The 17512-nt window shown below is 43.2% G+C and overlaps 1 protein-coding gene across 3 annotated transcripts in view; it reads left to right on the plus strand.

Annotated features, from left to right (window-relative positions):
* ANKRD29 (ankyrin repeat domain 29) overlaps positions 1–17512 on the plus strand; it is a 55536-nt gene that overhangs the window by 34459 nt on the left and 3565 nt on the right. For 2 of the 3 annotated variants that reach the window (XM_030336841.1, XM_030336838.1), the window contains 3 exons: positions 9056–9154; positions 10793–10888; positions 13124–13222. In XM_030336841.1, the coding sequence (XP_030192701.1) occupies positions 9056–9154; positions 10793–10888; positions 13124–13222 (294 nt within the window). The remainder of the gene's footprint in view (positions 1–9055; positions 9155–10792; positions 10889–13123; positions 13223–17512) is intronic. The other variant, XM_030336840.1, reaches the window with a different exon arrangement.

Consider the following 17512-nt stretch of genomic DNA (forward strand, 5'->3'; position numbering starts at 1 on the left):
GCCTGGAGCCTGCTTTGGATTCTGTGTCTCCCCCTCTCTCTTTCCTCCTCTGCTCATGCTCTGTCTCTCTCAAAAATAAATAAACATTAAAAAAAATTTTTTTTTAAGTGCAAGTACATGGGAAGCCAAGAAGTGAAAGGGTCTTTGGGCAAAGTGGATTTCAGGTCGAGAATCCTGAGTTCTAGATCCAGCTCTGCCAATAACTAGCTGTGTGGTTTTGAACAAGTGAACCAATCTCTGTGGACTTGTCTGCCTCCATCGGAAAATTAGGAGGCTGGGCAGGATGATCCAGACGATCTTCAAGCTCCCTCTTTTTGGTAGCTGTTTTATTCAATATTCAATCAGTATTTCTTAAGCACTCAGCATATGCAAGATACTATGAATGTGAGATTACATTTTTAGAATTTTAAAGATATTCTTAGATTTAGAGGACCCCAGGAATACTCTTGGGAAAGGAAGCTTTTAAAAAAAGTTGCACTTCCATACCTGCCAGAGGTGACTTTTGGGAATTGGAGTTTAGTATTTTCTTGCTGGTCCTTCTTATTTTGAAAGTGTTGAGGGGCGCCTGAGTGGCTCAGTCGGTTAAGTGGCCGACCTCGGCTCAGGTCATGATCTCACGGTCCGTGAGTTCGAGCCCCGCGTCGGGCTCTGTGCTGACAGCTCAGAGCCTGGAGCCTGTTTCAGATTCTGTGTCTCCCTCTCTCTGACCCTCCCCCGTTCATGCTCTGTCTCTCTCTGTCTCAAAAATAAATAAACGTTAAAAAAAAATTAAAAAAAAAAAAAGAAAGTGTTGATTTGACTCTGAATCAGAGGCTTCATTTTGCCAAGGCTAACAAAAGGAACTGGTAATTTTTAGATTGCATAAGTTTGATTTGGAGGCCATTATTGAGCATAGTACCATGAAATTAGAAATGAAAGATTGTTGGGGCGCCTGGGTGGCGCAGTCGGTTAAGCGTCCGACTTCAGCCAGGTCACGATCTCGCGGTCCGTGAGTTCGAGCCCCGCGTCGGGCTCTGGGCTGATGGCTCAGAGCCTGGAGCCTGTTTCCGATTCTGTGTCTCCCTCTCTCTCTGCCCCTCCCCCGTTCATGCTCTGTCTCTCTCTGTCCCCAAAATAAATAAACGTTGAAAAAAAAAAAATTTTTAAAAAGAAATGAAAGATTGTCAAGATTCTCAGGCCTCTCTATCTGTACATCTTTCTGAAATAATTTCTGGCACTTTGACAAATCTATTTGTAAAATAAATAGTATTAACCATATGCCTAATGCCCCGTTCATAAAATACCAAGTTGCTATAAGATATTATATTTCAAATATTACATGCATTATGTCCACTCAAAGCTAAATTCAGTCATATGATGACACTGAAGGCAAGAAATTAAAGAGTGAGCTAACAGTGCCATGGTGTCCACAACACCCATGGCTGTTTTCACTCCCTACACTGAGGATGACCTGCTCAAAGTGGATGACTGATCCAGCAGTGGGAGGACCCCACCCTCAGGTCAAAGTCAAGTGACATGACCTTTTAAAGACTGCATCCAATGCAATTGTTTGGAATTATGAATCCAACCCTGAAAATATTGTTATTCAGGAAAAGGATGTTTATAAAATAAGTTTGGGGGGAAAAAAGCAACGGAATTTTTCCTTTTTATAGGGTTCACTCACACCACTGTATCCTCAAGTCGTAATCTTTTTTATTACCTGCTGTGAGCTGATAATGAAAGGCTGTCTAGCCAGGTCAGACTAGTCCACATTCTGTCTTCTTTGAAAATGTAAACTCTGCATTTTTAGTTCCCTTCCTAGAAAACAAGCAGTGTCGTAAATATGGCAAAAGTGATAATAGTCCCCACTGACTTCGTCACAAGTTATGAGGAAGTTAAAAAAAAAAATTCTAATTAAAAGTTTCCATTAAAATGGCCCATGCATGGTAGAATACTATATTGGCAGGGCATTTGGAAATCGGTGTTTTATTCTGAAATCGCAACTGACACATTAAGTCATTGTTAGAAAAAAAAATGTTTCTAAGTTTATTTATTTTGAGAGTTAGACAGAGGGGGATTGAGTGGGGGAGGGGCAGAGAGACAGAATCCCAAACAGGCTCTGAGCTGTCAGTGCAGAGCCCCACATGGGGCTCGAACTCACAAACCGTGAGATCATGACTTGAGCCGAGATCAAGACTCGGACGCTTAACGAGCCGAGCCGCCCAGGCACACCCAGAAGATTCTTGAATTTATAAAATAAAGACAAAGATGTTTGCCAGATTTCATTTCTTAGTATTTTTAGATAAATCCAATTGATGATTTTTTTCACTGCCACTCTATGAGGGTCCTGACATTTATGGTACATTGTGACAGGATATTAACAAAGCTGCAATGAAATTATTCAGTTGACATTTGATCTGAGCTGCAGGGAATCTGAACAGTAAGTAGCAGGAATGGCTTTTCCTTGTAACTCTATCACAGATGAACTAACTGAAAACCTTTCTAGGACTTTTGTGACAAGGAATCATAATCACAAAATCATAAGCAGACTGGAAAGACTAAGTTCTTGATGTGAAACTTGAAAAACTTTTCCTCTTAGTTTGTCCTAGATAAAGAGGTCAAGAGTCACAGAGATCATCGTACGCTATAGTCAAGCTAAAAACCTATCTTCAGTTCTTTCTACATGACCTCACCAAGTAAAGTTGATACAAGTCAAGCCTTTTTAATCACCAGCTTAAGATGGCTATTTAGCCTGTTTTTCTATCAGCAAAATTCTTTGACATATATACTTTTCCCAACGCAACTCATCCACCTTATGAAACAATACTTTCATGGAGTGGCAAAGGTCTGAGTGTTTACACAGGGCTGAGTTTAGCCTGTCATCACTCACTTCTCACTAGTCTTCTCAAAGTGCTGATCAGTAACTCCTTGAAGCCTGCCAAAAGGCCATCTCATAAAGTGCCCTCTAGCCTTGGTCTGCACTTGTATGCAGAGATGCTGGGCCCCGGATAGTGACGGTCCTCCCGGGTTGCAAACCTGGAGGGACGAGCCCAGTGTTGGGCAATGGGAGAAAAGAGGACCGATAGATCGTTGCAGTGTCCTGTGGAAGCAGATAGCAACAGGGAGGCACTCCTGCTTGCATGCCCTCTGCACATGGTAGGCCCTCCAAAAAGGTATGTTGACTCCAGAAGAGAGCCTGTGGATTGAGCAGAGCTCCAGTGAGGCCCGGAAGGGAGAAGACATAGTGATCAGTGGCTGCAAACTAGAACTAGACTCAGATGTAGGGCCCAGGCTCACAGTCAGGACACCAGTCCTAGACAGATTGTAAGAGCCAGGTAGGGAGCCAGATCCAGGTCTCTGGGGGGTGAGTCACTTGTGAGTTATGGGGATATGGCTATCTTAAGGAAATGAAACACAGTCTGTTTTGCTTATTAACTGCATGACCTTAAGCAGGCCACACTCCCTGAATTTCAGGGGTTCTTTTGAGTTTCTTTTATTATTATTTTAATAGATAACAGTGTTATATTAGTTTCAGGTATACAATATAGTGAGTCAACACTTCTGTATATTGCTTAGTGCTCATCACAATAAGGGTACTTTTAATCCACTTCACCTATCTCCCCCATCCCTCCTTCCACCCCCCTCTGGTAACCACCTGTTTGTTTTCTATAGTTAAGAGTCTGGTCTTTTGTTTGTCTCTCTTTTCCTTTGCTCATTTGTTTTGTTTCTTAAATTCCATATATGAGTGAAATCATATGGTATTTGTCCTTCTCTGACTGACTTATTGCACTTAGCATTATACCCTCTAGCTCCATCCATGTCGTTGCAAATAGTTAAGATTTCAATTTTTTATGGTTAAGTAACATTCCAGTGTGTGTGTGTGTGTGTGTGTGTGTGTGTGTGTGTGTGTGTACTATATCTTATTTATCCATTCATCTATTGATGGACACTTGAATTACTTCCATATCTTGCCTATTGTAAGTAATGCTGCTATAAACATAGAGGTGCATGTATCTTTTAGAATTAGTGTTTTTGGTAAGTAATCCTTTGGTAATTAGTCCTTTGGGTAAATACTCAGTAGTGGAATTAGTGAATCATACAGTAATTCTGTTTTTAATTTTTTGAGGAACCTCCATACTCTTTTCCACATTGGCTGAACCAGTTTGCATTCCCACTAACCATACATGAAGATTCCTTTTTTTTCACATCCTCACCAACACCTGTTGTTTCATGTGTTGTCGATTTTAACCATTCTGACAGGTGTGAGGTGGTATCTCATTGTGGTTTTGATGTGCATTTGCCTGATGGTAAGTGACGTTGAGCATCTTTTCATGTGTCTGTTGACCATCCTTAGATCTTCTTTGGAGAAATGTCTGTTCATGTCTTCTGCCCAGTTTTTAATTGGATTATTTGTTTTTTGGTGCTGAGTTGTATAAATTCTTTATATATTTTAGATACTAACCCTTTATCAGATATGTCACTTGCAAATATCTTCTCCCATTCAGTAGGACGTCTTTTAGTTTTGTTGATTGTTTCCTTTGCTACAAAGCTTTTAATTTTGATGTAGTCCTGGATTGTTGTTTTTTTAATCTGTAAAACCAGGATAATTATGGTACTTCTGTTATTATCATTTCTATTTCATCCGGGCCTCACTGGAAGAGAAAACCCATCAGGTATCATGGTTGCACTTTTTCTCTCATGAGCCAGATAGTCTCTGTCATCTCAAAGTCCCCTCTTGCCTCTTTTCCTCTCCCTACTCCTTTTTTTCTAGCATCTTCTACTTACTCAACTTGTATATAGTCCCTAAGTTTATAGGGTCAGACTTCCAAATTCTTGGAATAGCCATGTCATTGCTGCCACTAGGCTTTGCACACCAGGCCAGAGTGGACTGGCTGGCCTGCCCATCCTTGGTCTGATCACCTGTGGGTTGGGAGAATAGGGTCAGGCTGAGCAATGGAGTCATCAGTTAACATCCTTTACAGAACTATTTGCTGGACTGTGGACACCAAGCAGGGATCCAGTAATGAGAAATAGGTTCTGGGTCAGGGTAGGGCTGGTAGCAAAGTCATCTTGGTATTGAAGCCACTCTGGTACTAACCAGATTCCTTATGTCTCTTGGGCTTCCAACTTAGAATAGAATTGGTCCCTAAGACTTTGTCTGGCTTGAGCTTGTAGATGGAAAGAGCCTAAGTGTGAGGACTAGAAGCAGCAGAAGCAAAGAGCTAGTGCCACTAAATATACTCGTTCCTATGGAAGGTTGTAATTCGTTTTCTAAGTAATCTCTAAGATCCTAACTAAAATGATATGACGTTTAGTTTCCAATACAAATCATGTCGTATGCTCATTCTCATACTGTGATCTGTCTATCAAAATGCATTAGATAATACTTGGAAATGTTATCTCGGATGGAACAAGGGGATAACCAAGTCAGAAGGAACGGCACAAGTCACCTGTGTAATCCCCTGTCAAGCACATGAATCTTTTCTCTAGCAATCCTGCTGAGTGGTAATCAGTCATTGGTGGACCCCTCCAAGTGTGGGGGGACTCATTACTAACTCATCAGCTTATTTAGTCTTTGACCAGCCCTCACTACCACCTCTGTCTACACCGAGCCAAAGTCTTGAATAGTCTTTACCCATCAGCCCTCTTTGTGCCACTTGATATGCAAAATAGGCAAATAATAAATAAAAATATATTTTATAAGAAGCATAAGAAATAAGAAATAAATCCTTTTCTGCTCAGTTTGCACACAGATAGTAAATGACAACTGTCATAACCCCATGAATTTCATCTTCTTCAAGCTAAGTGTCCTATTTCCTTTTCTTAAAAAAGGTCCCATAGAGGTCTTAACTTCCTGTGATTTATTTCACTGTGATTTGTTTTAACATATTTTAAAACTATATATTTTTGTCAGAAAGTATTCACAAACAAATTTTTTAGTGCTTTTTCTTACTCCTTTCTCTCAAAACTCAACAAAAAGGAGCTAAACAGGCTTAATGTTTATCATTTTCATCGTGAAGTCATCTTTATAATGAAGACACGACCATTGTAAGAGAAGAAAAAAATAAGAGAAAATAAGAATTGAGGTGTCCAGAAGGGAAAACTTCTCCTCTCCACCAACTAGATAATCAACTGGGAAATAATTTGATTTGACAATAATGCTCTAATTTATATTCAGCTTGCTGGGTTTAACCCCAAATCCCATTTTACCAATCATTCCTACCTGTTCAATCATTATCTCACAGGAAAACTGGGAGAATCAATCAAGCATGTAGTGTTTTGTAAACAAAAGCACAAATTAAAGTGCTTATTGTTTTTCATGTGCAGATTCAGTGACCACTTCTAAACACACATAAGCCAGTCCTGTGCTCAGCGTCTTTCTGCATGTTTTCCTGTATATGAATATCTCTGGAAGCTAACATTTTTTGCAGGAGAAAACCAAGGCTCCGGGTGATTTGCCTAAGGTCTCCTAACCATAAAGTAGTGACTTCTTTTTCCACCTACTGTGACCATTGCAATTAAAGTGATAGAAGTTAAGTGTTAGCATTACTGTTATGAATTGATGATATTAATAGTTGTTCCAATACATCACCTCTCAGCACTTTCCCACATGTTAGTGTTACTAACAGCCAAGCCCTTGGAAAGCACATTGAACATGCCTGCTGACCTCTATGCAGCTGGCTGCCTTGCCTTGCCTGCCCTCTGGTGGAGACAGGGAGAAAGAACAAATGAACCCAGAGCAGACAAGGAGGGACAAGAGCTTCCGGCACCCAGCCTCCCTCTCCTGCCCACCGTCACCCTCACCCCTGTTCTAGCACCTATCCCTTGGGCTGCAGTCAGCTGGATTTCCCACCCTGCCTGAAGCAACCACACCTGTCCAAGCCACTGCACCTGTACACGCTTCTCCTTCTACACGGAATTCCCTCCCTTCAACCCCCAATTGGCACAATCCTAGTCCTCCTTCAAGGCCCAGCTTGGATATCACCCCAACTGTGAAGCTGACACACAATAAGAAAGCCCCTCTCCTGGTTCATCTTGGGCATTTTTTTCCATATTTATTATAGCACTGTAATCATCCTGAAATTTCCATGTCTCTCCTCCACTAGACTGAGTTTGAGAACAGAGGTCATGTCCTATTTAGCATTCTGCCAGAGATACTTAATAATGGTTGGTTGGTTGAGTGAATGAATGAATGATCCTGAATTGGGAGAATCAAGTTAAATAATGGATGTATACCTGTTTGTAAACAGAAGTACAAATTAAGGTATTATTTCTATTGCTAATAATAAATAATATTCAGATTCAAGAATATTTCTAAGGGGCCCCAGTAAAAGTATGAAGTCGCTCTCGGTGTTCATCCTGCTTCCACGCTTTGTTTCAGCACTTCTTCCCCAAGACAGAGGGGTGCCTGTGTCATCCTACCACCCCTCAGCAGCCCCCGATCCTTCCAGGCTCCCAATTTGCCACCACCCACCACTCTGCTCACATGTCCTTGTCCTCCATCACTTTGCTGGGACAGCAGTGGGCAATCATCCTGCGCATGCTGGAGTTGAAATTACATACTACAGCAGGAAACGAAACTTTACGTCTCTGACTGAATCATCTTGCTCTTCAGCCCTCATTCCCACTGATGAGTAATTCAGTCTCATCCAACCAAAACAGTTCCTTGGGGCCATATTACTTTAATTACCTCAGAGCCTAAGTTTAGTCAGCTCTGGTTCCTGCTCCCTCTTCCTGCCCTGCCCTCCAAAGTGGCCTAAGTTCTCACAGGTCAGACTATCACCCTGGCATGAGGATGGGGTGGAGTGGGGTGGGGACATTCATGTCTGGTCCTTGTGCTGGTTAGTCCAGCCTCTCCTGTCTGAGTATCCTGCACTGGTACCTTCTTGGCCTGTCATTGTGAAATCATGACCTTCTGTGGCCTCATCTTTCCAACCCCAGGCTGACTCCAGGCCACGGTTTACCTAGCACTTCTGATTTCACACAGGCAGGCAGGGGGTCCTGGGTGCCCAGATGCCTGGTGGCCGTGGACCAGGGGCACTGGGGGCCTGTCTCAGGTCCGTTGGCCCAGATTCCCTCACCCATTTCTATCTCTCAGGCACCAGCCAAGAGCAGAGCTTCTCTAAGAGACCTTCAGTTCTGGGTTTCATCCCCAAGAACAGGAGAAAATCCTTTCCCAGCTGGAATTCACCATAATTTATCTGGGTGTTTCTACCCACCCCTAGATTCAACCCAGGAGGAAAACATGGATGCTCATGCCTGACCTCCCCCTCCCCCTACTCCTTGTCCAGAGCTTCCTTCCAGCAGTTGGAAGGGTTTTCTGTTTTCCTTTCTGTCTGGCAGGAACCACTCTCCTATCAAATCCTTCTCAGTCCCTTGGATATTTCACCTTTTCTTCTGTGGAGCAACCCATCTCAGCTTTATGGCCCAGTGCTCACATAAACAGGGTCTTTGGGGTAACAATACACAGGAAATATCACCAAAAACGTCCCGCTATACGTCGCTAGTGTACGTGCCTTCCCAGAAGAAACAATAGCATATCCCGCATAAAACTAAAGTACCGAAAAATGACGTGGCTGGGGTGGGGGTGGATTCTAGACACCAGAAGAATGGCAGAACTGTCTTTAGTTCTCTGACCCTCATGCATCGCCTCAGAGAAAACTGCCCTCTCTTATGTGGGAACGAGGGCCCCCAGTAGGCAGGGTGTGCCATGCGAAGCCACCAGTAAAGCAAACAGACAAAGTCTGGGGAAAATAAAGACTTCTCCCACGTAGGTTTGTCAAATTTGATTCTGCCTTGCTAAGCAACTCCACCCCTTCCCGCCCGGTGTTCCGTGCGGTCCTGCACCACACTATGTGCTAAGAGATCCTGCCATTAAATGGCTGGATTATAAACCAAAACTTGCATATTGGCAATCACGCGATCGTCCAGGCACCGCCAAAAGCCCCTGCGTAAAAGGGTTAAAATCTCCCTCCTTGTTTGTCGTGGGGGGGGGGGGGGCGTTTGCGGGTGCTGCCTTGCTGTTCTGTGGCTGCCACGTGGCCGGGTGGGAGCAAGCGTGTCCCCTCGCCGGCAGGACGGGACGGCGCCGCTGTGGATCGCATCGCAGATGGGCCATAGCGAGGTGGTGAGGGTGATGCTGCTGCGCGGAGCCGACCGGGACGCCGCCCGCAATGTGAGTCAGAGTCACAGCTGCGGCACGGGGTGGAGGAGGGGGGTTTCGGGGGGGCGGGGGGGGAGTGTATGCACCGAAGCTCCAAAATTCAACTCAGCCTGGACGTGCGGAGAAATCGCGCCTTCATTTTGTCTGTAACTCGGCTGGATTTTTCTCCCAACCTCCACCGGCTCTTTAGCAGGAAAACAAAGTAAATGTCTGAATCAGCTGAAATTTAGCGAGTGCTGCCCAGTCTCTCTAAAAGAAACATGTTTAATCTTCGGAGCTCCTCCTCCACCTAAGCTGAGTCCCGGGAGCATGCGGCAGGGAGGAGCCAGGGCCTCGGGCTGTCTTTGGCAGTGTGTGTCCCTAGCGGCTGCGCGTGCGCCTGTCGCTGCGCCCCCTGCTGGCCCTGGACCACAGTGTAGCCGGGGACGCAGGCGCAGTGGCTGGCGGTGCTCCTGGGTCTCCACCTCACCCAGCTTCCCCAGCTGCGGACCCCTGCACCACACCCCTCGTTGGCCTCCACCTAGCCAATGCTAAAGTTATACCTAAGTCTGCCTAGTTGGGCCCACAGCAGGCCCTGTTGCCCATAGGAACTGAGGGCAGCTTGGCGAGCCCCTGCTACCTGACCACACTGTGCTATTCGCTTTTTGGCTTTGGTTGGTTTGGTTTGGTTTTTCAGTGTCTGGCCTTTTTTTCCTTAGTATTACCCTTGCTAATGTGACCCACTCCCCTCTCCCAAGTCTGAGTCCAGAAAAGGGAAAAGACACATTCCTGACCACTCTTTCTCTTCCTCTCTTTCTCCCTCCCACTCTTTCTCTGGGCCCCACAACTCTGAAGCCAGAGAAGAAAAATCTTCTAATCTCATTTTCTTTTTTCCTGGTTCCAGCTAAACCCTTAGAGCAGGCTGGGGTATTTCCTTTATTATAGGAGAATTCTGGGAGCTGAATCCTCCAAATACAGCAACTGATATGTAAAAGCAGGAGAAAAAGGAATTTGGAAAATCTCTTTCCAGGTCAAAAAGTGATGACAGAAGCTGAATATAAATTTTTGCATTTCTTTTTAACATATTTCAATCTGTCCCCTTCCTACTCCACACCCACTCACCCCAACCCCCACAAGACCCCTAGGGCACACTAAAGCAAGGTTGTACGTAAGAGAAGGCAAAAAGAAAAGCACATTTAAAATTTAAAACAGTAAATATAGTTCAACAATTATTTAAATCATTACAAATAGTGTAGCAGTTATTTCTGCTAAGTCATAAACTGCAGTCTATGGATCTTTGGTCCATCTGTGTCCTAAAATATATTCTCGATGTTCCCTTGCCCTTTACCCAGTGTTCTAAGGGACAGGAAGGGTATGAATTCCCAAGTGGCAGGGTTCTAAGATAATAAGCCACATACTTTGTTTAGCATTCTTTCATGTTAAAGAATTATAGCATGCTAAATTCATGCTAAACATGAAAGAATTCATTCTTTCATTAACTGCTTAATATGCTCTAAAATGCTCCTAGAGTAAGAGACTTGGCCGGCTCGTACTTTAGTTTACACCTTTTGTCTGTTCTGATAAGCATATTCCCGGTTCTCAACTAACATGTAGTTCTTAGCCAACACACACATATCTTAATAACCAACTTTTATTTTCTGCTTTGTTAAGGATGGTACCACAGCATTGCTAAAAGCAGCCAACAAAGGGTATAACGATGTTATAAAGGAGTTGCTAAAATTCTCACCCACCCTTGGCATTCTGAAGGTAAGACTTAACGAGAAATTTTACCAATCTGGGAAAGAGAGGCTAGAAATTAAGAAGCCCATAGCTGAGGACCGTAGCAGAATCTGAGTATAATTCACATGGTTAGTTGCAGTCTTGGAAGAACTGCCCAACAGTTTCTTTATTTTGGAGATTCGTAGGTTGAAATGAAAAGGTGGTAAGAAGAGTGAACCAGAGTCTGTCACTACTTAGTTTTACAGGAAAAAAAAAAAAATTAGTAGCAATGAAATCGCTAACTTGGAAAGTAAACTATATTGATACATATCTTTCATTGGACTAAAATCTTCCACAAGTCATGAAACACATGATGTGTGTCCCACAAAATATGGGGGACAGGTGCTCCTGTTCCTTCCCTTCATTATCTGGAATGAAGAACCACATTGTTACCTTAGATGAAATAAAATAAGTCACAGATATCTGGACACCTCAAAGAACGTGCCATTCTGGAGAGCTGGGTCTGCTGGGAAGTAGAGCCCTAAAACTCTTTTTTAAATTTTAATCATTTGAGACTAAGATATTTCTAAATTAGAATATATACCGGGGGTTGGCAATCTTTTCCAATAAAGAGCCAGGTAGTAAAATACTATAGGCTTCACGGGCCATACAGTCTCTTGGAACTGTTCAAGTCTACTATTGTAGCATGAAAGTCATGGGGACAAAGGATGGCTGCCTCCCACTAACCCTTTATTTATGGACATTGTATTCCTGGGATTTCATACTTTCATGTAGTATTCTTCTTTTAAATCTTTTCAATTTCAGCTTGCCAGAACACAGAAAAACAAGCGGCAGGCTAGAATCGGCCCACGGGCTGTAGTTTGCGAGCCCCCAGTATACACTTCTGTTCTCTTAAATGGAGGACGGAATCTGTTCTAAACTTGGGACAGTGGCCTAGCACTTTTGGGGAATGTACCCTCAGTGTTTTTGGATGTATAAAAAGTCTACCTGCCCTTGAATGATCCTAAATGCCTTTTGGACTCTGTATCTGATGTCAACATATTTACTCTCTATTCTTGCTACCAGCTGATACTGGTCTGCTGTTATCAGAATGCTGGCCCCTCCTACTGTCCCAAAGAGCAACTTCTAATCTTCCATGAACTTGGAAACCAGAAAGCTGCACTCATTAAAATTGTTTATAAAGTAAGAATAAATAGTCTATGAAAGTGAACTCTCTGTGAATAAAAGAAATGAGCTTCAGAAATGGGCTTTGCAATATCTAGTCTTGTTTCAAAGATCTCTTTTTTGGCTTGGTATTTTATTCCTAACCATGTTGCAAACAGATGAAGTTGACAGGTTGGTTAAGATTCGGATGGGTGTAATGTTACCAGACAAGTAAGTTGTCCTACGTGTTATAAAAACAGACATGCTGCTTTGGAAAGGAAAATGCTACTTTGCTGGAATTTTCCTATGGGTATGATATTTTATTCTTTCATGAAATATGGAAATGGTTCATTATTATTATAGTAAATAGCTATTGTGGAAACTAAACTTGCATTTAGATGCTATTTGTAGACATATGCACCTTCTGGAACAGATGTCATGTGACTATCCATCATTTCTACATTAGATTTGTTACATTCTCTTTCTCTCTCCCCCCAGAATCTGGCTCCATCCTGCACATAGATGCTGTCTTCTATTTGCAGTAAATTTCATAAAATGTCAGCCACCTATCCAGTAGGCCCTTCTGTGCTCAAAAATGCTCCAACTCAGGGCTTGGGGGTTTCCTCGCCCCACATAGGCTCCCCTATAACTCCGCAGCGGTACTCCTACCTGCTGAGTGAGTGGGGTGCATGTAGCCGGGCTGACAAGTCGGCCTGTTGGCTTGCCAGCCGTTTCTCCAGTCTAGACGGAACATACACAGAAACTGTATATACTGTCCTTGAAGGGGGAAAAAAAAAGAAGAAGAAGGTTTGACATAGCATTGTTTTTCCTGCAGCAAATTCTAATGTCTTTAAAACTGACAGACTGATCATGAGGTCACATGCACCCTGGGCCAGATTCTTGTTTCACTTGGAAAAAAACGTTGGCAGTGTTTATACTGACCGTCTGCTGTGTACCTGAGGACACTGTATTAGGTGCTGACGTGCCTTTGAAAGGGAACATAAGGAAGAGTAAAGCTCTGACATTAGTCTCATCACTCAGGTTGGTTTATGATGAAAGCCAAGCTCAGTGCTGATGGCTGTAAGCTCACTCCTGACACACACTGTTGTTCTCTCTTAGAATGGGACATCGGCCCTCCACGCTGCGGTGCTCAGTGGGAATATTAAAACAGTTGCACTGCTCCTGGAAGCCGGAGCAGACCCAGCCCTGAGAAACAAGGTACTCACCTTATCTTACCTACCTTAAAACTCCTTTGGGCACCTCTACAAAGAGATAAGGCAGTTTCTACCTAAGCCAAGATAATCACTCATGTGCACCCTGGGCCAGATTTCTCGTTTCACTTGGGAAAAAACGTTGGCAGTATTTATACTGACCGTCTGCTGTGAACCTGAGGACACTGTTTTAGATGCTGATGTGCCTTTGAAAGGGAACATAAGGGAAAGGAAGAGAAGGGCTCCACCTCTAGTCTCCTCACTCAGGCTGGCCCCAGTCCCTCTTGTCATATCTCGGCACAGTAAGGGCGTGCAAGGCTATCAGCAGATATGAATGACCAGTGCATTTGGACCCAGAGAACTATGCTAAAAACCCTATATTGTCAATGGTGATGAGCCAATAATGGTGCAGACTCCCAGGACAGGGTGAGGGCAGTAGCTGTGGGGAGTAGAGTTATGGGGTTCTATCTCAAAGAGGTGTCCTAAACACATCGAAGTTCCAGTAGTTTAGTGCTATTCTGAATAAGTTGGACGTTCATACCTTGAGAACTGCTTGTGCTTTGCTTGGAGAATAGAGGAGAAAGGGGAAAATTCGCTCTTATACTGTTAATGGGACTTTGTGCCGCTGTTGCAAAACCACCCCGTGTTTTCTATAGCCCCAAATCCTTAGTTTACAATTAGGTCAAATGTGGAGGTGGGAAGATGCCCAAGACCCATAGAGAAAATGATTATCATTGCATTTTTTCCCACTCAGCATCTGCAATAGCCATCAAATGTAGAGCCTAGGGGGAGGAGAGTAGCCTGGGGAAGTCTTGAGAAAACACTAAAGTATGAACTTTTAGGGGCGCCTGGGTAGCTCAGTAGGTTAAGCGTCCCACTCTTAATTTCAGCTCAGGTCATGATCTCAGCGTTCATGAAATCAAGCCCTGAGTCGGGCTCTGCGCTGATGTCAGCAAGAAGAATCCCTGCTTGGGATTCTCTGTCCCTCTCTCTCTGCCCCTCCCCCTGCGCACACACTCACTCTTCTCAAAATAAATATAAATAAGCTTAAAAAAAATAAAATACAAACTTTCAAAGGCAGAAGTGGGCATGGTGCTTATTGATAGAAGAAGGTATGAAAAGCAATTTTCACTTTCTACTTACGTACTATTTGAGTTTTTATAAGCATCTATTTCTCTGTTAATTTCTTTAATAATTAAGGCAAATACGTAGAACCTTTTTATGACATTTTGAAAAGAACCCATTAAGAAGTGCAATTAAAAAACATGCCAAGAGTCTCTCTTTTTTTTTTGTTTCCATTTTACTTACCATGTGGAGTTATTATTTCCTTGTTCTTACCATTGGAGTGCTTGAAGACAACACTTCTGCTTATCTCCTTCCTGAGATGCAGATTTGTTTTCCATTAGCTGGCCTGGCTGTGTGATAAGCCAGCTGAAATCATACTTGAGCTCTTATCTTTAGACCCTGGACACAGACTTCCTAAAGAGATCGATCTTTCTTACTAAGCCATCCAGCATTGAAGGCAAGGGGAAAATGTTAGTACCTTTATATGAAAACTGAAAAATGCAATTCCTTGTTTGTCTCCTGGAATTTCAGCAATAATGGTTATGGGGAAATTGGAGTAATCAAAATGCTGGACTTTGGATTGTCCCTAGAGCTACTTGAATATACAGAGAGAAACATACAGACTGTTCATGTTGGAGTTTCATACAACGGAAGCTCTTAGAGAGCTGGGAGTAGTTACCAGGGAACCCCACCCTGATCCCACCCCACCCATCCTCCAGCCACCCCAGAGAAGCCAGCCTCTTAAAGGTAGCTCTAGAAGCAAGAGTGTTAGGAATCTGGCAGCCACCCGGGACTTTTGAGGGGATATTCTTCAACTTCATTCATTCAACAAATACTGAGTACCTACTAGATACCATGCACTCTGCTGTGTACTGGGGAGACAATGGTGAATGAAATTCCCATAGTCTCTGCCTTCAAAGATCTCAGAGTTTACTGGAGAATAAAGACAATTAAGTAAGAAGTTGTACTACAGTGACAAGAGCTATTAGCGGGAAAGTAATGAATGCTATTGAAGGCTTCCCAGAGGAAATGACTTCTAAGCTAATACAGAAGCAATCTTCTGCTCCAGGGGATACGGGACTTCTGTTCTGGGACTGCAAAACAGATGCCTCAGGGGAAGGTAACCAATGGCCCCAACAGCCACTCCCCACACTGTAGCTGTCCCCATGGGTGCAGGGGCCCCATGTTCCCAGTACTCCCGATTGAGGACTCAGAACACATCCTCTTCCTGGAGCAGTGGGGAAATAGAGTGTTTTGATGCTATGGTATCATGAATATGGGCCTATGGTCCTGCTCCATAATGAATAAGGTGGCCTTTGGGGGATAGCCTGGAGCACTAGGCATCATAATGGTCCACACAATCTCAGCAACCTGAGAATTCAGTAGGAACCAACCTGGAGAGAATGAGACCAGGTTTTTAGAACTATATAGATGACATATGGGACAGCAATGCAATTGACCAAAATTTGACAACACGCTTTGAGGATATAGAGCCTTTTTTAATAGTAAAGTTTATGGACATTCATGGAGACAGTCACACACAGGAGCTGTAACTCAGCAAGCTTATAGATAGAAGTACAGCCTCTTAGATCTTCTCTTCTTCCTGACCATAGAGGATCCTCTGGCTGCCTGCCAACCTGCTCACCAAGGACCAATAACCCATGCAACACAGCTCAGTTACTCCTGAGTATACTCTGAGACCGGATGGAGCTTATGTCTGTCTACCAGGAGCATTTCTGTGCAGGCCTGGCTGTTAGGCCTGTACAATGTCTGTTTCTGCAGGAACTAACAGTAGAATTTGAGCTTCTGGAGGGATCTCTGGTCTGTAGTAACATAGCATAGTAATTTCCTGCCCAATTCAGTCCAGCATCAGCATCAAGGGTCTTTTGTGGTGGGCTGGGGTGCAGCAACAGGACATACTATTCAGCAGACCATTTGTGGCAAACAGAACTCCCAAGAACTCCATGCATAATTCCCGACAAGTGAGGTCCCAGCTAGCAGTTGGGGGTCAAAGAGCAGGACCCAACCTAGAAGGTAGGGACTTCAGGAGTTTCACATGGGATTAGGGTCCCAGATAAAGTAGATGGGGTTCCAGATATGGCTGTGGGAGGAAAAAATGTGTGAGGCAAATAACACGTGCATCCAAGCCCTCTACTCCATTCTGGGTGCTTTTCTGCCCTTTTACCGCCTCCCCTGAAATCCCAAGAATATCCTTGGGATTCGTCTATAACAACGGTTCTCAAAGTATGGTCCATGGACCCCGGAGGGTCTGCAAGGCTCTTTCAAGATATCTAAGAAATCAAAACAATATTCTTAATAAAGCAGAGATGTTATTTGCCTTTTCCACTGTGCTGACATTTGCTGTAATGTTGGCATTAGGTTAACTGGCACCTTACACATCAAAGCAGGAGTATAAACTATACTGGCAAATGATTTTACAAAACTTTGTAAATTATTTCACAGATTTTGTAAATTATTTGACGAAAATCCCAGTTTTAAGAATGTCTTTGATGAAGCAGTAAGCAATTTGAATTATATTAAATCTTGACCCTCGTTATACACCTTTTTAACATTCTACGTAACAAAATGGAAGTACGCATACAGCACTTCTGTACCCTGACGTGCAACGGTTGTTTCAAGGAAAAGCGCGCGTGCATTTGTTTAAATTACCAAGTGGGCCAGTTGCTTTTTCTTGGAACACCATTTTTATTTCAAAGAACAGCTTGTGTCCACTGTGTGAGCCTGACAGCTTCCCAATCCACCTACAGGCTCTCCTGATGAATCGGTGCCGATATTAATGAATGTGATCTTTTGAGATTGTATGATGCAATGTGTCAACATTTGGAAGAGCGGCATAACTCATTGAACGGATATTTTCCAGATAAAGTGTGTGATGTATCAAATCATGCATGGGGAAACATCCTACCTGTAGATAGATAGATCTATGGATTTTTAAGGTAAAAAGTTCATTGACATGGTTTCAGATTCCACGCTGAAATTACCTTTAAGAAACTACCACCTGTTTAGTATTGGTGTGGCATCAAAGAAGAATATCTACAATGATCTGAAAAGGCTCTTAAAATGTTTCTCCCTTTTCCAAATGCCTATCTGTGTGAAGCTGAATTTTCTTCATAGGGGCTTTAGGCAAAACAATGTATCACAATACATTAGATGCAGAAACAGATATGAAAATCCAAATGTCTTCAATTAAGCTACACATTCAAGAAAGTTG

The sequence above is a fragment of the Lynx canadensis genome, chromosome D3 (genome assembly GCF_007474595.2).
Source record: "Lynx canadensis isolate LIC74 chromosome D3, mLynCan4.pri.v2, whole genome shotgun sequence".
Taxonomy (NCBI): domain Eukaryota; kingdom Metazoa; phylum Chordata; class Mammalia; order Carnivora; family Felidae; genus Lynx; species Lynx canadensis.